The sequence below is a fragment of the Bactrocera dorsalis genome, chromosome 4 (genome assembly GCF_023373825.1).
Source record: "Bactrocera dorsalis isolate Fly_Bdor chromosome 4, ASM2337382v1, whole genome shotgun sequence".
Taxonomy (NCBI): Eukaryota; Metazoa; Arthropoda; class Insecta; order Diptera; family Tephritidae; genus Bactrocera; species Bactrocera dorsalis.
The window spans coordinates 48,003,542-48,028,216 of NC_064306.1; the positions used below are offsets into that span (position 1 = coordinate 48,003,542).

General features: G+C 36.7%; 2 protein-coding genes across 2 annotated transcripts in view; both read right to left on the reverse strand.

Annotated features, from left to right (window-relative positions):
• Positions 1 to 24,675, reverse strand: part of LOC105233100 (glutamate receptor ionotropic, NMDA 2B) — a 250,271-nt gene that overhangs the window by 217,882 nt on the left and 7,714 nt on the right. The window lies entirely within an intron of this gene.
• Positions 13,332 to 19,355, reverse strand: LOC105233435 (uncharacterized). The gene is made up of 4 exons (XM_011215523.4): positions 18,849 to 19,355; positions 15,772 to 15,981; positions 13,851 to 14,123; positions 13,332 to 13,424 (listed from the first exon to the last, which is right to left on the reverse strand). Exons 1-3 carry the CDS (start codon positions 18,991 to 18,993, stop codon positions 14,074 to 14,076), a joined length of 405 nt encoding a protein of 134 aa, XP_011213825.1. The 5' UTR covers positions 18,994 to 19,355; the 3' UTR covers positions 13,332 to 13,424; positions 13,851 to 14,073.

The following is a 24,675-nucleotide window of genomic DNA, read 5'->3' on the forward strand; positions in this document are numbered from 1 at the left end:
ACGATGTCTTTAGGACAATATCTAACTACTTTAACCATAATTTGAGAGATATTTATGAAACATCTAATTTCTCTGAAATAACTCTATGAAGCATTTCAGTGCCAGAAAGTCTGAGTTAGAGGTCGTAAAACGAAATCTGACTGAGCATATGATTAGTAAAGTCCAAAACGATGTGGTGCCTAACAATCAAACGATACTGAATTTGCCACTACATAACATGTACTCTCCGAATCGAAATGGGTAAGACCTTGAGTGGGTGAAATACCAGTTTTCCCCTCCTTGGCACAATTATTACATAATCAAATGTATGGTGAAGCCGAGTTGCCTTCATTCAGTGCATTTGGATACATATTACTGCATATTTATCTCGATTATTTTAGGCTTTTAGCAACATTTGTTAGCTAAACAAAACTTGTGTGCTTCATGCAGCATGTTGCAAGGTAATTAAGCTGTTGGATTGTTCAGAAAATTATGCGAAAATGCGATGGTATGGCCTAAAATGCCAATACTTAAATAACAAATAAATTTCGCTAATAGCTTATTATCAATATATTAAAGCCATTGCTGTTATTGTTCTGCCTTTAACAAAGGGAAGTGCGCACTGAAAATTTATTTAAGCTCATTTATTTACTTATTTGGTAAAAAATATCGATAATTTTAGCATAACCTACAAAGGGCAAAAAGTACAAAGTTAAAAATAGTAGATCAATCGCCTTAGATACTGATCTCGCATTAGATTTAACAACAGTTCTTATATAAAAAAAAGTGTTCCGAAGTAGAATAACTGGTTTTCATATAAATATGAGGAAATTAAACAAATTTCCCCAGAACTGACAAAAAAAGTTCACAAATTTTAATACAAATCTTTAATAGCGACTTCAAAGTAGGCTGCAGAAGCAATACTAGCATGCCAACTCTTAATCCCATTTTTTATACACTTGCTAGAAGCTTCAGCGCGGGTTCAATAGGCTCTTGGCGTTCTCCAAAGCGTATTTTCACTTTCGAAAATAGTAAAAAATCAGAGGGAGGCAAATCTCACGTTGGCTGAGCGATTACTCTCGTCTCGCGTTGGCCAAAAAGTCAGTCAATGTCACGCTAGAATGAATTTCAGCATAGCCTTGTCAGAAATAGTGCTATAATACTCAGCTTGAACTGATATTATAGACATTGAATGGGTTTCCTTGTAATGAAAAACAATTTGAAGTTCAAGCGACAAATATCACCAGTCATTGAGCACCCATCTCAACTGGAAAAGATGTTCCTTCCACCCAACCAATTGGAACCAAATAATATTAGGTAGTCGAAAAAGTGTTTTCGTAAGTCGCCAATGAAATTTGTGAAGTTTACGGAGACGATGCTGTATCAGTTCGTGTAACACAACAATGGTTCGCTCACCTTCGTTCAGAAAAATTTAAGGCTCTGGTGAACCTATCGTTGAAAAAGTCGATGAAATTATGGAAAAATTTACCAGGGCCGTCACATAAGCAGCCATGATATCGCTAAGGAACTTAACATTCATTATCAAATGGTTTTGAACCATTTAAAAGAGGTTAGCTACAAGAAGAAGCTCGACGTTTGGGTACCACACTCTGTGAAAAATTTAATGGGCTTAATTAAAATTTTCGATTCTTTGCTGAAACGAAATGAAATCGAATAATTTCTGTAGCGAATGGTAACAGAAGGCGAAAAGTGGATCAAATACAACAATAATGTATGAAAAGATCATGGTCCAAGCGTGGCAAAGCTCAACAATTGCTCGCAAAGCCAGAATTGAGGCCTCGAAAGGACATGCTGTATGTTTGGTGGGATTGGAAAGGAATCATCCACTATGAGCCTGGTTGAACGATTGATTCCACATTTTACTGTCAACAGCTGATGAGATTGAAGCAAGCAATTGAAAAAAACATCCAGAACTGATCAACAGAAAGTCTTCGTCTTCCATCAGGACAACGCACATACACATTTGACGACGCGGCAAAAACTGGGAGAGCTTGCTGGGAAGTTTTGATGCATCCACCATTTAGCCCTGACCTTGCACCATCGATCTACTATTGTTTCGGTCAATGCAGAACTCCTTTAATGGAGTAAAGTTAGCTTCAAGAGGGCTAATTTTTGCAGTGATATTCGCTAGATTCTTGGACAGTTTCATCGGCACATTTCTAAACCACATTTCGTCACCAGTTATGGTGCGCTTCAACGTACGATTCATTTAACGCAATCTGAGAAAAATTTGATCAATTCAGCAGAAAAAATCGGTAGATATTTAAGTAATAATCAAGCATATTCATCTCTCACATTCTGGATTTCGGTATTGGATTATAATGTATATGTAATATAAGAATGTAATCATCTGCCTTTTAAGTAAAATTTTCTAATATTCCTGATCTTGAAGTTCTCCAACAGTGCTTTGTTCACCTTGAACTGAAATAACTTTTTTTCGCCGATAATTAAAAACCTTTTCTATGCATGCTCACTTATAGTTTTTCTATGAATAAATACATTTATCAAGTTTACTAACTATGTATATATTCCTCTATCTTCACACTTGCATGAACCTTTTATGGACAATTCTCTTTCATTGCATTTCACTTATTTCGCTTTGCCGCCTCAGTATTTGATAGCATTTTTTGCTGACGCTTTCTTCAAAGTGAGCACAGAACATTCTCGTCCTTGCCGAGTCCTTGCTAGCCATTTATTTGATGCTATATATATATATATATATATATATTTATATTGATTTGATTTCATTTTCATTTCAATTCCATTTCACTTTTATTGACACATCCTTTCTGTATATGCCGCGTTTGATGTGCGCTTCGTCGCTATTGTCATTATCAGAAAAATTTTTGATATGAGTTTTATGTTGTACATATATATGTATGTATTGCTAAGGGTTGTAGTGAAAGCGCTTGTCAAACGCTTTGGCTATTTCGGTTGAAGATTCGGTATTTCTGTTGGCTTTGCTTCAGTTTGTCGCTGTAAGTGTGGGATTGCAATGCTCCTCATCAAAATGGTTTCCTGTGGTTAGCTCTGGTTTGACTCGCATATTTGTCCTTGGGGTTTTTTAATATGTGTCTGCATTCGACATAATGTCTCACAGTACGGACGTTCAATCATTTTTCCAGCTATGTATTAGTATTTGTTTAAATGAATCTGTTTTAGAGTGGAGGAGCTCATATCGCAAAAGCGCTTCATGAGAATTTGAAATCAAGCATACGAGTACATCCAGAAATTCGAATTTTTCTTCATAAGCTGCATCTAAGTATATTTCGTGTGTGGGTATATATTGTATAAAAGTTAAATGTGGAGGTTTAAATGCTTCACATTTGTCTTCTTCATCTTCACGTAAACTTTATTATCAGCATTGTCGGCTTGATCTTTTACCTTTCGTGGAAATTTAAAGAGGAAGTGCTTGTAATACAACTTTATTGCCCACACTTACAGAAAGCCGATAACATTGCAAAGTTGCCGGGTGGAGGTAATTGTTTCCTGACAGCACTCGAACAAAGCCACACAACCATGCGAGTACACACGTTGCCACGCAAACGGATTTCAAAATTGGGGAGGCAACAAAATGTGCATGTTTCTTCCGTCTCCAGTGTAATCTTTAATCACTGGGATATTATTGATATAATCGTGTAGCAACTTTGGAAATTATAACTTCTTAGTATTCATAGCGAATTAAAAATAAAAATAAATAAAAAAGTAGATACAGATTTTCGAGAGCAAATTAGAGACAAGTTTTCGCTGACTTCACAACCTTCACTGAATGCTTTGTACCACGCAAATACTTTTGTTCGAGGTAGACTCACTAGAAAACTTCAGCAATATTTTCAATGAGTCTGTAGCCGAGACACACAATTTCAAGCAAACTCGAGGTTCAATTTATGGTAAAACTCGCCAGGCAAGCTTTTCATAAAAAAGGTAGACAAAAGATATTGATGCGGATCAATCCGAGGTAAATTTGATCATATGATATAACTGTGTATTAGGAAGATAAGGAGCGAACAACTGGACCGCTTGAAGCAGGCGATCGACCAGAATCGTCCAGAATTGGACAATAGGAGGGGTGCACTGTTCCACTTGTATAACGCCAGACCACACACTTCGTTGATGACTCGTCAGAAGGCACGGGAGCACGGATGGGAGGTTTTATCGCATCCACCATATATCCCGGACATAGCGTCAAGTGATTACCACTTGTTCCTGTCCATGGCGAATGCCCTTGTTGGTGTAAAGTTGAACTCAAAAGAGGATTTTGAAAAGTGGCTGTCCGAGTTCTTTGCAAATAAGGAGGGGGGCTTCTACGAGCGGGGTATTATGAAATTGCCGTCTAGATAGAAACATATTATCGAACGAAACGGCGCATATTTGAACTAAGTTCGATCACTGTAACACTTTTTATAAAGCATTGAATAAAGAGCAAAAAAGCGGAAGAGTTTCAGTTGAGAATGATAATCACGTACTCAATTCGGACCTTTGCTATCAACAAGGGACCGTCTGAAGGTAGCAATCGTTCAGTGAGCTTGGTTGGATGAACCATACACATCCACCTCATATTTCGCATCTGGCACCCAATGATTACTACATGTTCATATCTATAGTGAATGATCTGCATGGAGGAAAATTTCGCACAAAATACGCTCCAGTCAATCGATTGCCCCAATTCTTTGCTAATAGGAAGTAGAGGAGTTTGGCACTAAGAATTTACCTTCAAAATGGCAACGAGTTGCCGAACAAAGCTGTATATATTTCACCTTAATCAGATCATTCTAACTATGCCTAATAAATTTTTCAATTTAATGTAAAAGCAATGGATTTCTTTTTACTACACTTTCCATAACCCAGTTCAATTATTCAAATTAAAAATAATTGTATTTTGTAGTTTTTACATGCATGAAATTACTTTCACTGTCGAAATGAAATTAAGGTTAAATTGTTTAAATTTGTTAAATTGAAAGCTGTCACAAACAATTGTTTTCAAATTTTATAACTATTCAATGACCTGCCTAGATTGATAACTGAAATAAAAAAAGTTGAAAAAACTCAATCATAATTAAAGTATTTATCGAGCGTAAAATTTTCCTATTAGTTAAGTTCCGAAGTATAAGGCAAATTTAACAACAACAAATATCAACTTCAGCGATAACAATAGTAGAGTCGCGCATTAAAAATCATTCCGTTTTCTTATATGTTGAACAAGAAGAGGAAGAAAATATTGTATAAGGGTACAAGGAAAACTTGCAATATGATAATAAGTAATAATACGAATTTAATATAAGAAATGTATAAACACTTGTATATACGTACATAAAATCATTCAAATGAGCAAAACTAACGAGTAGCAAACAATATGGCTGCTCATCTTTGACGCCGGTGGCAGTCGCACATTTCTTGCTGTGCAAGGCGCTTGCGGTTCCACGGCGAGTGATCAGCTTGCAAATTTATCAAAGTTAAACAAATTATACCGTATACCCAAAACAAATGCACTTAATTAATAACAAATTTAAAAAGAACACTTCACTCAATTTCTATTTTATGGTACTTATATGTATAAAGTCTAATGAGCTGCAAACACAACTAAACTGAACGGTAGCAAAATCACAACTGAGGAAACAAAATAAGCAGCGAGTTATGGAAAGGAAGTTCATTTCTAATTATCTACCATTTCCATATTTATCTTATGCATAAACCATGCGATATTTGTCAAATTGCATTTCCAATATAATATGCCTAAAAGTATGCAACGATGTGATTTTTTTTTAAATATTTTTTTTTTTTGCAAATATTGGTTAAGGTAATTGATATTGTATAATCCCTTCGCTTAGAAATTTAAAATTTAAACGAACCTTATCCTAGTTTGAATAGAAATTTGACAAATATTTGACTTGACTCCTACAAACACAAACAAAATGTATGATATACATATGTATGTACCAAACGCGTTGGAATCGCTGTATAGCTGAAGAAAAATATAAAGATACAAAAACCATATCGTAAAATCGTACGGATTAATTTTCTACCTAGGTATAGCCGAATAATGCACCTAATGATTCCATGCCTCATGACATATAACATAGTGAAGTCGGGGAAAACTGAATAAAATGATAAAAAGATGTTTTTTTAAGTTATTGGTAAAAGTAATGAAAATATGAATCACACATGCTAAAAAAAATCCAGATTCATATTATTGTTCTAGGCTATTAAAGTAAGGACCTTTCTTTAAGCTCCGAATATCGATTTTTCAAACACGGGTTTCTCAAAAAGACTTTTTGTGAACTTGCGACACACGCTAGTTAAAAATTTCATCAACCAATTTTTTTAATTGATAGTAATTCCGCCTTCATAGTATGAACCTATAATACCAATATAGTCACTATTTGAAATATTTATTTTTCCGCAAAAAGTGTTAATATGGCTAACTTTTTGCTTAAACTCTTGTAAAAAATTCAATTTTCCATTTTTATACCCTGAACAGGGTATATTATGGGGGGACCCTGCTTTGGAAGTTTAAAAAAATACGTTTTTTTAAATCTCTTTAAAAATTATCTAAGAATATGTCCACAAAGTTATAGATGGGGTTTCGAAATATTGTCCAAGCTAGAGGGGAAATAGTGGCCGAGTGTCTAGCAGGTATCTGAGCGTTTGGGAAGAATAAGAGAACTATGATGCACGATTTGTCGGCTTTTCATTAAAAAAAAAACTAAACGTCGCATGAAATTGGGCAGAGTTTATTATCTTTGGCTTTAAATTATCTTCTATTTAAACGAAAAAAAAATTAGGAAAAGTCAAATTACAACATAAAGTAAAGAAGTAATTTTTTAAAAATTGTATAATTTTTCACTATTTTTCGAAATTTCTTAGTTTAACTAGAAGATAAGTTAATAACAAATATGAATCTCTTTGAATTTTTTATTTCAGATAGGAATTGCGACCTGCATCCTCGCCGCCATCCGGCAAATGCACATGCGAGATGCTTCGGGCAATTGCTTCCCAAAGGCAGAATATAAAAGATTTCGTATCCAAAAAATTTGCGGATGATGTTTAAATATATAACTATAAACCCTAGAAATTTCGCATTAATCAATTATTTCTTTCCCTCCCAAAAAAATTCTCAAAAAAATCGATTTTTGAAGCCTCTAAAGCAGGGTCATCCTCCGGAAAAAAGGTTAACCAAACGCAATCCTACAGAGAGGAAATTTCAGAAAGTAAAGCAGCTGGCATAGTCTCTTCAGAAGTACTCGCACTCTAAATAAGAAAATTTGGTTTATTTGTGGACCCTTTATATGTGAAAAGAGTTCTAGAACTCATTTGTTTATGGGCTCAGTTACCTGGTTTAGATAATTGTAAAATTCCATACTTCTAAAAACACCCGGTATATATAAAATTGGCTTCTACAACTGTGCTAGAATCTTCGCTGATCTTCTGCCACTATTATAAATATGTGCGTTTTGATGTTACCCCATAAATAGTGAGTCCTACAAATTTGAAGTGCCATCGAAACGATTGCTAGAGTTCAAGAGGAGGTCTTTCAGAAAAAAACTAAACTCACAAGCTTTGTCATGGCCTGTATAAGGGTAGCAGTTATAAAGAAAAATGTCTTGGTTGTATATTAGATTGAATTGAGTAATCTAGCAACCACACCACACGCTAGTTGCGAAGCCACTGGCTTTCTACATAATTATGGTATTATTGCATCCTTCCTTAAACATATGTATTTCAAAATATATATTCAATAGAGTTAATTACCTTAACTACAACAATGCAATTAATTAAGCTTATAAAGTGTAATTGAAATGTTGATTAATGGAAACAATTTGCCGCTCAAACCAAAGAAAAAATATTTTTTTATTATATTTTAAATTATTTTCGCACATTTCTCTACGGCATATGCCTACAGGTATGTATATACATATAACACAAAAGCATTCACGCACTCAACAAAAATGTCAGCACATTTATGAAAGCAAGTTCATTAAAGTGACATAAACCTAACCACAAATAATACACTCAACACCCAACACCTCTCTTCCTTCGCGCGGATAATGCAACTTTAAATAGTTTTCGTCACCTACAAAACATTCAGCGCTGGAACTTTTAACGGAATCGAGCATATCAATTGTGGCATTGATGGCCACTTAAGGATGATTGAGAATCACAAGGAGGACGACGATAAGTGGCCATAAAATTACCTCAATTACAATAACAACACACAAAACGCATACAAGTTTATGACAACTCGAACTGCGATAAGTCAAATGAAAGGGAAGAACCGTTAACCGTTCAAGTGTCACAAATGCTGCAGAAAAGTGGGCGGAGGGGCAAAAAGCAATGTTAAAATACGAGCGAAATCGCGGGCGCTACTTCAAGGAAGTCGAAATTGCTACGGGCGAAGCAAGTAAAATGAAAGTGTGAAATAAAATTTATATCACACATTTGTCCTGGCGAATTTTTATAATCTCGGTGGTGCTAAAAGTTGAAATAAACATATATGTATATGTAGTATATATGTGTATATTTATATGACATCCATACATACATACAAACAAAACCATAAAATAAGTGACAAGCAGCTTTTAAGCATATTGTCCCCGGCAGTAAGTGAAAAAGTGTATTATGAGCAAAACACCGTTATTCAGTTTAAAGGTTTATTATCGAGAAAAATTATTGACATATCAAAAAGGCAGCATATTTCAACAATTCACACTCAAATATAATGAAAAACTTTGTATAAAGCAACTAAAGAAAGTTTTTCAGATTACCCTCATTTGTAGGCACGAGTAGCAGGCCTACCAAATTTCAGCACCTTCTTACAGCTGGCAATTACTGACATTTCCTGCACATACAATTGGTCATAACTCATATCCAGCAAAAGGAGGCATACATATCTACAACTCGCCTGTAGATAAAAGCCACACAACAACAAAATTATTATAATTCATTCGTAATCTTTATGCCGGCTATAAACTGGGCGCTAACGCTGCAGTAAAATCGCATATATCAAAATCAAAATTTGTACACTGTCAAACATTTATCAAGTAAATATGGTGGGCTGTAAAGCATTCAAGGTCAGTGACACGCTTGAGTGTGGACCATATTTTATTTTATTTTTTGTGGAAAATCTTTTCAGAAGTTGTTTATGCTGATTTTATTTCCTTCTTAATACAGTAGGAGCATATAATAAGGAGGGAAATACTCGTAATGAAATATTTCACGAAGTAGATTTTTAATGGCGCAATAAAAAGGTATGAGCGCCACCATTACGGGAACACTTGTACAGGGTTTTCCAATAAGAGTGAGATGATTTCTTTTCGAGAAAAAATAGGTCTCAGTTCTTAAGGATGGATTAATGGACGAAAACTCTCCAGCTCTGAAAGGTTTCGACACAGTTACCGCCGGTGGAAGCCGAGGAAGAGCAGGACCTCCACTCCGTTGAAAAGACCAGGAGGAGAAGGACCTGGCTTCACTTTTAATCTCCAATTGGCGCCGACTAGAATCGACAGTTCTGTTTATTTACCGCACCACTCAGATGAAAATGGGCCTCATAAAAAAAAAATGATTTTGTTCTTGACTATACATATCTTTCCATGATCAAATTGTAAACATTACCGAATACTCGTACAATGAAAAAAATAGATCACAGATCAGTATATTAAAAATGGTCAAAACGCTTTCAAATCATATCATCCATATTGGAAAACCCGGCACATACGAGATATGACAATTAAGTAATGAGACTGATTCCATAAAAACCGTATATTTGAAAATTATTTGCAACTCTGCCATCCCCTTCAAAGTAGTCCCCTTGGGCAGCTATACAGCGATTCCAGCGCGTTTTCCATGCTTCGTAACATTTTTGGAACGCTTCGACTGGGATGTCCGCGAGTACCCTCGTCACGGCCGCCTCCGTAATCGACTCAAAATGGGTTCCTTTGACCACCGATTTTGTTTTAGGAAACAAAAAAAGTCACAGGGTGACATGTCGGGCGAATAAGGCGGCTGTTGCAACACGGCGATCCCTTTAGAGGCCAAATACTGGGACACGCTGAGGGCGGTGTGGCACGGCGCGTTGTTGTGATGAAGGATCCAGTTACGAGCGATGTCTGGACGCACCCTGATAACACGTTTTCGCAATCTTTCGAGTACATGGCAATAGTAGACTTTTACCGTTTTCCCCGGTGGAACGAATTCTTTGTGGACGGTTTCACGGCTCGTTTTCACCTTCGACTTGCTCATGCGAGCTTTTTTCGGGCGGGGGGCGCGCGGAGACAACCATTGTGAGCTTTGGCGCTTGCTTTCCAGGTCGTATTGGAAAAACCAGCTCTCATCGCCTGTAATAACTCGATCAAGCAGCGTGGGATCGTTTTCCACTTGTTCCAAACAGTCTTCTGCGACGGTTCTCTTCATTTCGTTTTTCGCGGCAATAAAATCAGACTCATTACTTAATTGTCAAACCTCGTATATGTATGTATATAGCAAAAATCATAAGTTCAATGTAATCCTGCATAGAAATCGTTGCGAAACTTTTTCAATTCATTCAATTTTGTGATGAACTTAATCAAAAAGGAAACTCCAATTTATACAGTTTATGAAGTTGACTTTGAAAATAATGACTGATATATAATAAACGAAGGCATTCATTATTTTACTGTCATTTACAGTTGGAAAGAAAGTTGAAGTATACATATTTTTTTCAATTTGATTAACCAGTTCAGCTAAACAAACTTGCCTGACGAAAACACGAAAGTTGTGACTCCTCTACTGTAATACTGTATGTACATAAAAATAATGATTAACACAAAAAATAGTAATAAAGGTCAAAATAATGACTCGGATGTATTCAATGCAAAGAAATTGGATTATATACTTATAAATTGAAGCCAAGAGACTTGTAGAGACGATTTCACATGCCAAAAATGCTTTTTTAACGGTACGATAAGAAGCCGCTCGTACATCGGATTGTGACTGGTGATGAGAAACGGATCTATTACGATAACATTAAACTCAAAAAAGTATATGTGAAGCTTGACCAAAAAGCCAAATCAACGACAAAGCCGAATAGCCATGACGTCAAGGTAATGCGCTGTATTTGGTAGGATCAGAAGGACGTGCTCTATTGCGAGCTTTTAACACCGAGCGAAATCATTAATGGGTGATGCAACCAAAAACAACTGATCAAACTAAAACGAGCGATTGCCAAAAACCGAAATATATAAATGATCAGCGTATCTAGCTTAGTCGATTTAGTCATGTTCTTCTGTATGCCCGGTTGTATATCCCCTATATGGATCTGAAATTTTTCACACGTTCTTTTCTCCCAAAAAAAGCTGCTCATTCGCCGGAATTGCTGTAACTGCCATACAAACTAATAGGTCAAACTTAAGTCTTTGTAAGAAATATTATTTCAGAAAATAACTTCACGAAATTTGGGTTAGAGTATTATCCAAGGAAACGCTAGAATCTGAGGACATATAATAGTTTTAAGATCGGACTACTACAACATATAGCTGCAATTCAAACTAGCCGATCAAAATCAAGTTAAAGATCGTCATAAAATATATTTTTTCCTAATAAATTAATTCGAATAAAAGATTATTTAAATCAAACCACGTGGCTAGAAAGATTGAATAATTTAGGGAATATTTTTATTAAAGCTGAATTTATTTTAAAAAGACAAACGATTTCGTGCGAATTCCGATTCCATATTCATGGAGAGCATTATAACTGCCGATGAGACATGAGTTTATGAGTTTTAGTTTGAGGTCGAAAACGGCCGGAATTGTGGAAAAACACTTCATGGATTTTACAGGATGATAATGCGCCATCGCATAGAGCCACGATTGTGACCGAATTTAAAGCCAAAAACGAAACTAATACCATCGATCAACCATCGCTCCGTGGTAGCCGTTTTCAGTCGATCAAAGAGATAAATTAAAATTTACTGTAGGAACTGAAGGCCACCCCAAAAAGTTCTTCTGAAAAGTGTTTCGAGAACTGGAAAAATCGTTTTCAGAAGTGCATTACATCTGGTGGGGATTACTTTGAAGGCGGAAAAATAAATATTGACGAATAATTGAATATTATGTATAATTTTTTGCAGACATTTCGAAAAATTTACGAGAATTTCGCTTAACATTTTAACAAAATTAGTATGACTCATCAGTATTATTTGTATCGACTTATGTAAATTTCAAAACTTTGCTTTCCACCTTTCGAAACGAATTTGGGCAATAGCAGACATTAAACTAAATTTAAGTAATGAATATGGAAGCTTGTTTCCACAAAATCACCGAAATGGCGAAATCCGACACTAGTCAAACATCTCTTTAAGGTCATTTACCATTTGAGAGATGACCAGCAAAAGAAGAAAAAAAGCAGTCAATGTCCGAAAAAATTACTAAATGACTGATTAAGCAAAGAGATGTCGAAAAAGGAGGAGCTGCGACAGACATACATCCATATATGTTTGGACATATCCCATATTCAAATACAAATATATACATATGTACAAGTATGTATGCATATACATATGCACATACAAAAGAGTCTGTAAATGTATATACCTATGAAGTTGAGTACTCCCATTTTGGGCAAATAACCCATGCATCAATGTCGCAGATGTGGCAAAAATGACACACAATCGAAAAGAATGCCAAAAATAAATATATTTTCTTTATTTGTAAGTATGTGTTTGTGTGTGTGTGAACATATTTATTGCGTAAACCAAAATAGATCTTTATGTATATACGTATGTTATAATAGTTACAAATAAACGAATATATAAGTTTAATTTGGGCATATATGTAGTATATATGCATGTACATGGACTATAATGGCTTTATAGCGGTATAACTAAAACTGGTGTAGAATTTCACAAGTGTCATAAAATAATGGATTCGCATTGATTTACGAATTTTAATGCTTCGATATTTTATTTGTCACCAGATTTTTAGTATTCTATATATACAAATATATTTAATGCATAAAATTATATATAACATATTTACATATATAAAAATATACACATATTTTACAGTTTCCCGAAGTTCGAATGCAGTCGAGCTAATTTCAATAAATTTCAAATTTTATGAAAATGGCGGTTAGTATGTACAAAAGTGTGATTGTGCGTGTGTGCCACTAACGGTAACGGCACACAACTAAAATGTTAGTTAAACCGAAGTTGAACCAAAACAGAACGAAAAGTTAGTAAAAACAGCTAAGAGTTGTAGATGAAAATTGAAGTGTGGCGTGGGCACGCGATCTGTTGATGGCCGACGAAGTCCGAGGGGCAAAAACAAAAAGCAATATTATTTTTTATGTACTGAGCGCGCAAACACAAACGTGAACGGTGTCGAAGCTTAGTGACATCATCGATGATGGCTGCTGAAAACAGATTGCGCGACAGACAACCACCAAGCAATGCACTTAAGAGATGGAGGAACACCCACACAAAAGGTAAAAAAATAAAATAAGAAAAAACGAACAAAAAATAAGGAAAAAACACAAACAAAATATCAGAAAAAATATAACAAATAAGAAAAAATAAAATACAAAATAAAAAATAAAAAAATTAAAAATAGAAAAAAAAATTAAAATTAAAAAATAGAAAAAAAATTAAAAAAAAATATATAAAAAAATAAAAAAAAAAATAAAAATTAAAAACAAAAAATTAATAATTAAAAAAAACTAAAAATATAAAAATTCCAAAAAAAAAATAAATAAAAAGTGGGAAAAAATAAAAACAAAAAAATTATGAAAAAAAAAAATTAATAAATAAATAACAAAAAAATAACAAAAAGTAATAAAAAACAAAAAAAGTAAACCAATAAAAACCCAGTCAACCAGCATACACCATCTAAAACGCTGCGCTTCATCAGCTAAGTGCTCACTTCGGTATAGCTGGCTAGCAAGCTTACTCTCAAATCTTCCCACTGCCATCACGGCTGCCTGCGCTGTTTTGGCCTTTTGTTATTATTATTGTGTTTTGTTGATGTACTTTAATGTCGTCGCCATGCTGTATAACGCTGCTCGTTGCTCGCTGCCGCCGTGTCATCGTTGTCATCTGCAATTGCTTTAGATGCCCTTGACTTTGGCTTTATTGGTGTCGTTATGTTTCTTTTTTACTGCAAAATGTACGAAAAAAATATGTCAAAGTGTAGCGCGCGTATAACCACTGCGAAAGCAGAATATGAAAAACGAAAAAAACCCATCAATGAATTAGAAGAAAAGAGCATGTTGGCTCCGAAAAGCGAGTTTCTAGCGCACACTCGCATACTTGCACAAACAAAAACACACTAACAAAGAGAATGAAAGCGCTTAAATGCAACTTGTGCAAACTTTAGCGTCAAAGCCATAAACTCTATGAGCAAGACAAATAAAATAAATAATAAGAAAACAAGAAAAATCATAAAAAACCGTTAACTACAGCTGCACTGAAGCTATATACCCTACATAGGCGCATTTCTTAAAGCATAAAGGGGCATAAAAATGCATGAAAGAGTCTTTATCTTGATTTTGCTCTGCGAGTTTGTATGGCAGCTATATGCTATAGTGCTCCGATCCGTGAAATTTTTTCAAAGTTTATACCGCAGTCTAGGAGAATAATCCACGGAAAATTTCCTGTAGATATCTCGTCAAATTAAAGATTTTTCTATACAAGAACTTGATTTGAAACCATAAGTTTGTATGGCAGCTATATGCTATAATGGTCCGGTCTGAATAATTTGTTCGGATATAGTACCGCTATCTTGGATAATAATCTCTATTTAAAATCATGAAGATATCTCATGAAATAAAAAAGTTTTCCTTAGAAGAACTTAATTCGGTGCAGTCAGTTTGTATGGCAGCTATAGGCTATAGTGCACCGATATCGGCGATTTCGACAAATGAGCAGCTTCTTGGTGAGAATATATCGTGAGCGAAATTTCAGATCGATATCTCAAAAACTGAGTGGCTAGTTCGCGTATTTACAAACAGAAGACAAACAGACGAACTTGGCTTAATCGACTCAACTCAACATATGGATCATTTATATATACATACATACATGTATATTTTAATTGATGTTCTCCGAAGTTTACATTTGTCTAATACAAATTTCTTGCCAAATTTATTATATCCTACTCAGGGTATAAAAATCGTAAAAAAATAAAATAAAAAAGCGCCGATAATCAAAGCGAGTGAAGTTCATAAAGACTTCAATTCGAATAACAGCATACTAGAACCGGCGTCTCAAATAGAGATAAATTCAAGCCATCCTACGCCAAATTTTATTGGCACAACAACAATTTTGGAGAGCCACTGCGGCAAACCTGTTTAACCTTCTGTCTTGAGGCCGTCGGCAGTGCGACTTATTGCTTTATTTAATTCATTTCTAACGCTTGACTTCAACTATTTGTAATCAGTATTTTTATATTTGCTACTTTTTTATTTCTACAAATTTTTCTTTGTATTTTTTGTTTGTGTGCCAATCACGAGCAGGCGTGGCGCGTAGGCTTGCAAACTGTTTGCACAAGTGTAGGCATTTGAATGTCACGCATACGCCATGGCGGCGAGTCATACGCACTCATATACTGTGCTACACTAGCACTTTATGTGCGTGGCAAATGTTATGCAAGAGCAATGTTGTAGTGTGCACTAAAGTGGGAGCGCGACGCTTCACATTTTACAACTGAACTTGATTACAGAGTTAACTGCAGGCAATTTACTTTACCGCCGATAACTTTATCAATGGTTTTCCGTTTCTCATTCACTTTCGCTTTTGACACTCACTTGTTATGAGCGTATCGGGATCCGCTAATTCAGCATCATCGCCATCGTGTTGTTGTTGTTGTGTCAGCTTTGAGTGCTGTTTGAGTTGCACCTTCTTGCGCAGTTTCTTCAGATAGGCTTGCTTATACTCCTCGCTGGGTTTGCCGCCCAGACCGTAGCTGACTTCGAGCACTGTTAGCGGGATGACAGTCGAGGAAACGGGTACAAGATCTGCTTGAAAACGAGTGTTGTGATTATAAGGCGAGAGTGGATATTAATTGGTGCTTGGTGTTTGCAGAGCGAAATCGAATCTGTGGTCTACAAATAACTAAGTTCGCGAGCTTTTAATTCGAAAGAAAACTAAAGGAATGTTTACAAAACAAAACTTTTCAGCCGGCCAAAGATCTTCATGTGGTAATTACTCTCAGACACTTAATTTGGGTAAATCTGTCTTCGTAAATTCTCAAATGTTGGATCAGTAATCTAACACATTCTTCTAAATGTATTCTTTTGTTCACTAAGTTCTAATGGAAATAACACCAGAAATATTGAAAATGCGACGCACAAACAGCTGCTTCTCTTATTTGAGCTTTGCAATTAAAACACAGAACCCTTTCTATATTCTTCTAAAAACTAACAAGACAATGACAAATCTCAATCTAGCTTCGGAGTGCAGTTTTTGATATCGAGGTTGGTTTAATTGGTTTGGTTAGGTCAGGTTCTGATACTTCATCTATTTTTGGAACAGTAAAGCACTGAGATATCTAAGCCCAGTTCTAGATAAGGTCGGAAAGAAGCAGACGTGGTATTGTACCGTCTCTATTATGCTTACTTCCTCACACTTTCTACATGTGGTATAGCCAGTATTCATTTCATTTCTAACTAACAATGAAATCCGCTGCCAAGGATATGCGGACGACATTGTTATCATAGCCAGAGGTAAATTTGATGACCCACTCTGCGATATCGTACGTCAATCCCTTAAAAACGACCATCGTCCCGTTTACAAGACGCAGGTCTCTGCCTGGCCGCAGAAGCCTAACACCCGGGGGCAGAGAGATAGAATGACTAATATGGTCAAATATCTTGATCTCACTCCGGATTCCGCTCTGCGGTGAAAGCAGCACGTTGATCTGACTATGCATGGTCAAAGCTACGAAGGCACTGATGGTGTGAAATCGGCTTGCTGGTAAATCCTGAGGTTGCAAGCCAAGGATTATCAGATGGTTGTACGCCATGATAGTATCGCAGACGTCGGTAGGACTTCAATTATCGAAGCTGCACCGACGGCGACACTTGAAGTCTTGCTAGAACTCAGCCCGCTATATTTAGTAATCGATCAAGTAGCCAAACACACTCTACTCCAAATGACAGCAGAAGGGTTTGGCAGAGGTAAGTTAATCTTTTCCCAACATATGAATGAGCTAAATGGCGTCATACCACTGGCTCTACATCAGGAAGTTTAAGGTTACCCTCAGCAGTAAGGCAGAATGAAGTCATTCCGCTCTCGAGCTATTTCTTAGGGACAGAACAATTAAGAAGCGCACCGACGGCTCGAAAAGGTTGGAGGGAATTGGAGCAAGGTACGGAGGACGACGCACAAATCTCTCCATACCTATGGGTTGTTGTCGGAGCATATTCCAAGCAGAAGTCTTTGATATGTGTAGAGTTAAAATTCAACGCAGCTATCGCAATGAACCTATAGCTATACTAAGCGATAGCCCAGCGGCATTCAAAGAGATTTCTGCATACGAGATCAAATCACTATTGGTGCAGGAGTGAACCTTATTCGGGCGCCAGGTCACAAAGGTATAGCCGGAAATGAATTAGCTGACGAGTTTGCCCGCTCCGCTGCATCGTTGGTCCTTACACCATAAAGGAGCTGCTTCGCAATGATGGAGCAGTGAGTAGGGAGAAGAATTGGCAACAACTCCCAGTCATGCGCCATGCCAAGTCGCTAATGGGTGCTTACAACTTCAGAAGCTTTAAATATGTAATCAACCTTCCATGGGAAAAACTCAGACTACTTGTCAGCTCAAGAAGCACTTATTTAGCACGGCCCTAGCTTCTTGTGCGAATTGCCGGTTCTGCGACTTGGAGTCTGAACATCAGTCTGTAGGCCCAGAATTAAGGCCCTTGGATCCATGTTTCCAAATAGGGTTGACATTACCTCAATAGCAGCCAGCGGTATATTAGAATTTATCAATTTGTTGTGGCTAGTTGAGACGTTGTGATTTAGGAGAGGGAACAATAGATCATTGGTCGCGGTGCACTTACTTATCTAATCTAATCTAATCTGAAAACACTATATAACTGAACAAATTTGACTTAGACATAGTACATGTCCAAAAAAATTAAATTTGCTGATAGCACTGAAAGCCAGCCCAGCTTCTACAAGTGTATGGAAAATAGGAATTGTATTGGCTCAGAAGCTCATTTTGAAAAATATAAAGAACACGTATTAAAATACATGAAAATTGATCAGGTGGTATATAACTAAACAAAATCGATAGATATTGCAAAAGCTGTTTCTAACCGGTGTTTGTCAATCCGAGTCAAATTTGATCAGATGAATTAGTTTTTGATCTCGAAAATACATCAACGAATTGGAGAGACAGCATTAAGTTGACCACACAAAATTAGAATCGGATCTAGGTTAACTATCGAACTTCGAAGCTCATGCAAAAAATTACAGTCAAATTTGTCATGCCCCTTAGTGATCTACTAAGGGGCGTGATCTACTAAGGGGCAAGCCGTTTTGGCTTGTATATACATGTTTTCAATAACTTTACTATTCTTTTGTTTCATTACATTTTTACACAAATCACTTTGCCTATTTTTTTAAAAAGCCAATATGCTCAGCTATGGAGTAAATTAAGATTTTAGATCAATATTTCCCTGTCCTTTCATTCAACAAACGAGATTGCCTTTTCAGCTGCAGCTATACTCATTTCATTCGCATTTTCAAAACTAACTGAAATTAGCAAACCAAATTTGGCGGCTAAAATCATGACCACAAATCACTAGATTGAAACGTTAAAACAGATTCGAAATCACTCAATTAAAACACCGAAACGTAGAGCGCATTAACACATCACCTGCTTCGTATTTGTCTTGTGGATTCTTCTTGTAGAGCATCGGTGTGCCTTGTGCGCAGTTGCAGCATTGCAACAGCAACAACAATACAACAGCTAACCAAACAAAAGGTAATTTGTAGTTGAAACTAATCGTTTTTGTTGTCATTCTGAAGGTTTCCTGCTTATTTGTATTATTTGTTGGGTATTTATTTGTTTATTTATATGTTTGCCAGTTGCCTTCAATTGAATGGCTTTGGTGATTGTGTCTTTCTCTTGTTATAAACGCAAACAATTAGTGTTTTGATTTTATTTTGATTTGGTTCAAGTTTTTGTACAACTAAAATGCAATAAATAAACCACACACAATACGCTCGCTATATAAGTATGTGAGTGTGTTTGTATAGAAATGAAAATGAAAATATTTTCGAAACGATATTTTAGTTGGTCCGTCCAACTGGTTTAAACGCTCGCGCACAACTGAATCGCTGACGGCGCGCGACTTGGACAACTTGTAGCGGCGGCGCGATCGTTTTCATGCGCTTGCAAATTTGAGACGCCGCGGTTTGGCGGTTCACTTCGCCAGACTCAACTCGCGTTGGCTTGTTTTGTTGGCCATTATTATGGCATTGCGGCATTTTACTACAGACATGCAAGCAAGTGGGTATCTAGACATATAATTGTAAATAGAGGCAATAAGTACTTGCGCTCGTAATGTCTAAGCAAATAGTTGCTGCTGCTGCTGCCGCCGCATTGCTCGCCGCAAATAAAAGTGAGAGGCGTCTGACAGCGCGTTACGATTTTCATTAATGTCAGTTAAGTCAGTTATGTATATATGTAAGGTATTTAAGGTTTTTGTTTTTGCTTTATATTGTTGCTTTGAGAATTTTGAATTCATTTTAGCTCTTTATTTGCTTTGTTACATAATTAGTTGCGGACTTGTTTGAGTTGTCAGTGACACTGTAATTAACAAACCAGTAGGAAAGCTGTTATTTATACAAAAAATAATAACTGTAAACTTAATTTTGTATGTTGTTTAACTTCGATCGAGGCTATAATAATCTAACCCAAATGCCATTATTATAGATTCTTGTGACATAAAGGGTAGAAAAACTTCTTGATTTGGATCGGATGAATTTTATGACAGCTATATACTATATTAGTCGATATAAATAATATGTTCCGCGATTTTGGCGTAGTTTTGGAAAATAATCTTTGCCACATAACTTACAAATATGTAAAAAAGTTTCACATACAAAAACTTAATTTTTTTAGTCAGTTTGTATGACAGCTATATGCTATAGTAGTCTGATATCGGAGATTCCAACATTTGAGAAGCTGATCGAGGAGAAATGAAGATGTGCGAAATTTCAGATCGATATCTTAAAAACTGATGGACTAGTTCGGATTTATATAGACGGAGAATCAGACACCCGTGGACACCCGTAAATCGTGTCATCTTGTCACGCTGATCATTCATCATTAGTAAGACTTTATTCATAACTTTAATATGCTTAATTATTCTTCTAAAACTTTGTCGTTCTCTAAACGTAATCCCCCTTTGGCCCCAGAAACTTGTGCCAACGATTTTTCTAATCCTCGAAACAGTTGTTAGAGTTAATTTCTGGAATAGCCTTCAATGCGCTTAGTTATACCCGTTTAATGTCTTCAATTGACTCAAAATGGTTTCCCCGGAGCGGTCGTTTGAGTTTGCTGAATTGCAAGCAGTCGCACGGAACTAAATTAGGCGAATATGGTACGCACGATATTGGTTAAAATTTTGTCGAAAAACTCATGAAAAATCAATGCAATATGCGACCGATCATTATCGTGCTGCAAAAATCAGGAGTTTTCGGCCCATAACTCCGGTCTCGTTTTATGAATAGCTTCACGCACAAACGACTCATAATACACACAGTGTTTCTTGTTGGCAGTGTGGCCAGTCGGAAGGAATTCGGAGTGCCCAACATTTCGATAATCGAAGAAAACTGTCAACATAACCTAAATTTCTACCTGCTTTGCGTGGTTTTTTCGGCTTCGACTCACCTTTGCCACGATATTCGACCGATCGATTGCTTTTTCTAGGTCGAAAGCATAGATACGTAGAATACGTTTCATGACATTCTGGTAGTCGGAAAGCATTGCTTCACAGACGTTAACGTGACGCTGTTTTTCGAAAAAATTTAGTGATTTTGGAACTAATTCACGTTTTGGCAACAGAATTTTGATTTCGCACACGAAATTTAAAAAAACTTCTTTGTTTAATAATTTCACTCTTCAAAAAAATTGCCGAATGCAAATCTCATTTGCCGCAATATTCGAGATAGTCAGGTCTAGCATGAAATACTTTTATTTATAAGTCCCCAAAAAATTAATGTAAAGCTCATAAGACTTACTAGTAAATGCTTTAGATTTACTAGAAAGTACTTAAGAGTTACAAGCAAGTCTTGTATAGATTAAGAACCAGTTTTGTTTCCGAATGCATAAGTTACACGTATCACTGTTGCCCGTCAAGGCCTTCTTGAAGAAGTTGATTCCGAAAATAGGCTTAGTTGCTGCCAATAAAGCCTAAAAAAGGAATTCTTGGGTTTTTTCCCGGGAATCTATTGTCTAAAATAGGTCTTGGCACTTGACTGGCTTAATTTTTTTGCTTAATTTTAATTATAAAAGTATACAAGAAAAAGCATTGTAAAAATTGCATAGTTACAAGTAAAGTTTGCCATGTGATCAAATATGACCCGGACTAGTTAATTAAACTGCGCACGTAAACCTTTCTAGATTGTATAACTTTTCTATGTTCGTTTAAGACTTGATTATGGAAAAAAATTTAACAACAAGTTTGATTGATATTTTGTGTTTCCCCAGGAATGGCAGAAGTACTTTGGAAAGTGTAACTACTCACGGCCTCTAGTATTTTCCTCGCAAAAAACATTCAGTGAAGGTGTGAGGTCATCGAAAACTGCTCATGCAAGTCTATTAATGACGACGAGGCCGATAAAATCGAAAAAGTTAAGGATGCAGTGCTTGAAAATTGCCTTGTTGGTAACAGAGGGATACCAGAAAAGCGCAACATCTCTTATGGACCTGAGAAGCCGTGAATCTTTTGCAAAAACGACTTCGAGTAGAGATCGTAGTAGATATGCTTGATAATGTAACTAGTTGAGGACCCTGCATTCACTAAAGGCACTACGAAGCGTAAGTTTATGAATGCGACGTCGAAATTATTCAACTGTCTAGCGAATGGTGCTCCAAAAAATATAAGGAACTTAGAAAACCAAAACTCACTGAAAGCACTGAAGACCATCCCAACTGAGGTTTATAACCAGTCTACCGAAAACATGATTAAGCATTGATATTCGCTCAAAAGTAGCCTATTTTAAAGGTGATTAGAAAGATTTGTATTAAAATACAGAAAATAATATTTTTTTGTGGTAGTCCGGGTCAAATTTGATCCGATTTTTTTAATGAAATTTCCTCAAAAATAAATATTCATAATTTAATTACAAGTCAACAAAAAACAAGTCCGGGTCAAATTTGATCAGATTTTTTTCAAGGAAATTTGCGAAAATAAAATAAAAATTTCATTAATAAAATTACATGTGAACAAAAAAAAAACAACCACTACATCACCAACATAAACTAAAAAGCACAAACAATCTTACATTTGCCGGCGGATCATAAAATAGCCGAAAAAAGTAAAAATACAAAAATTTCCTACATGCCCCCCGGCTATTACAGCACATATGCCGCAATGTTACATAAAAATAAACACATTCTGTTTTCGCAAATAAAATATTCTATGGCAGAATTTACAACAACATAACAACCTGTCAGACAATCGTAAATCAAATATATGCAAATGTCATGCACAAAAATTATCTGATAATGAAAAAAGCAAATCAGCAAAGCAGAAATTGAACAAATATGCAAACTCACAGAACCTTATATAGTAGAAAATACATATATACATACATACATACGTATATATTCATGCAGGCGAGCGCATAATGGCAAAATAAACGCATTGCGATAAAAGTGAATCGCGTTTAACGGTAGCCGAAGAAATATGGTAAACAACGAACGAAAGTGAAACATGTGTAGATGGGCAATTATATTAATAATTCAAAAAAACATACACACACACGCATACTTATGTGTAGTTGTTCGTGCGGATGTGTCTATTTGTAATTGCTGGAATGACGACTTGTATAGCCGATGGCATTTAACGATATCCAATAGCCATAACCATTTGCGGCATTTGCAACTACAAAATTTAAATATTTACGAAGGAATGTGTGCGTGCATACCGCTTGAACAGGTATTTACCCAATGTTAATAATGGAGGATGGAGTCATGTGTAGAAGTTCACGCAAGTGAGGAAAGTTCTCTGATTGCCATTCACTTGGGAGTGGCCAGAAACGATTCTTTTACATGTGACTCAAGCAGCTCACGACTTCCGGTCTTTGACCAAGTATCCTCTGGGTAGCCTAAGAACATCCGTTTGAAGGCGAGCTAACGTGAGAAGGCGAAACATCCCCTGCATAGGGTTGTGCGCTGGGTTTGGGACCCGCCACGTAAAAAAACACTCCAGTGAATAGTCGGGATGGGATAGATACCGAGAGTTGAAGAGGGAAGCGAGACGCATTTTCAGACAGAAGAAGAAAGAGGCCGAAATGCGTGAGTACGAGCAGCTTGACAAGCTGGCCGACAGGGGTAATGCTCGAAAATTCTACGAAAAAATGCGGCGGCTTACAGAAGGTTTCAAGACCGGAGCATACTCCTGTAGAACCCCCCAAGGTGATCTAGCCACCGATGCCCAGAGCATACTTAAATTATGGAGGGAACACTTCTCCAGCCTGCTGAATGGCAGTGAACGCACAACACCAGGAGAAGGCGAACCCGATACCCCAATCGATGACGATGGAGCAGACGTTCCATTGCCCGATCATGAAGAAGTTCGAATAGCAATTGCCCGTCTGAAAAACAACAAAGCGGCAGGGGCCGATGGATTGCCGGCCGAGCTATTCAAACACGGCGGCGAAGAACTGATAAGGAGCATGCATCAACTTCTTTGTAAAATATGGTCGGACGAAAGCATGCCCAACGATTGGAATCTAAGTGTGCTCTGCCCAATCCATAAAAAAGGAGACCCCACAATCTGCGCCAACTACCGTGGGATAAGCCTCCTCAACATCGCATATAAGGTTCTGTCGAGCGTACTGTGTGAGAGATTAAAGCCCACCGTCAACAAACTGATTGGACCTTATCAGTGTGGCTTCAGACCTGGTAAATCAACAACCGACCAGATATTCACCATGCGCCAAATCTTGGAAAAGACCCGTGAAAAGAGAATCGACACTCACCACCTATTCGTCGATTTCAAAGCTGCTTTCGACAGCACGAAAAGGAGCTGCCTTTATGCCGCGATGTCTGAATTTGGTATCCCCGCAAAACTAATACGGCTGTTTAAACTGACGTTGAGCAACACCAAAAGCTCCGTCAGGATCGGGAAGGACCTCTCCGAGCCGTTCGATACCAAACGAGGTTTCAGACAAGGCGATTCCCTATCGTGCGACTTTTTCAACCTGCTTCTGGAGAAAATAATTCGAGCTGCAGAACTAAACAGAGAAGGTACTATCTTCTACAAGAATGTACAACTGCTGGCGTATGCGGATGATACTGATATCATTAGCTTTAAAAACCGCGCCCTTAGTTCTGCTTTCCCCAGAATGGATAGGGAAGTGAAGTAAATGGGTGGTGAACGAGGACAAAACGAAATATCTCCTGTCATCAACCAAATAGTCGTCGCACTCGCGACTTGGCACTCACGTCACTGTTGACAGTCATAACT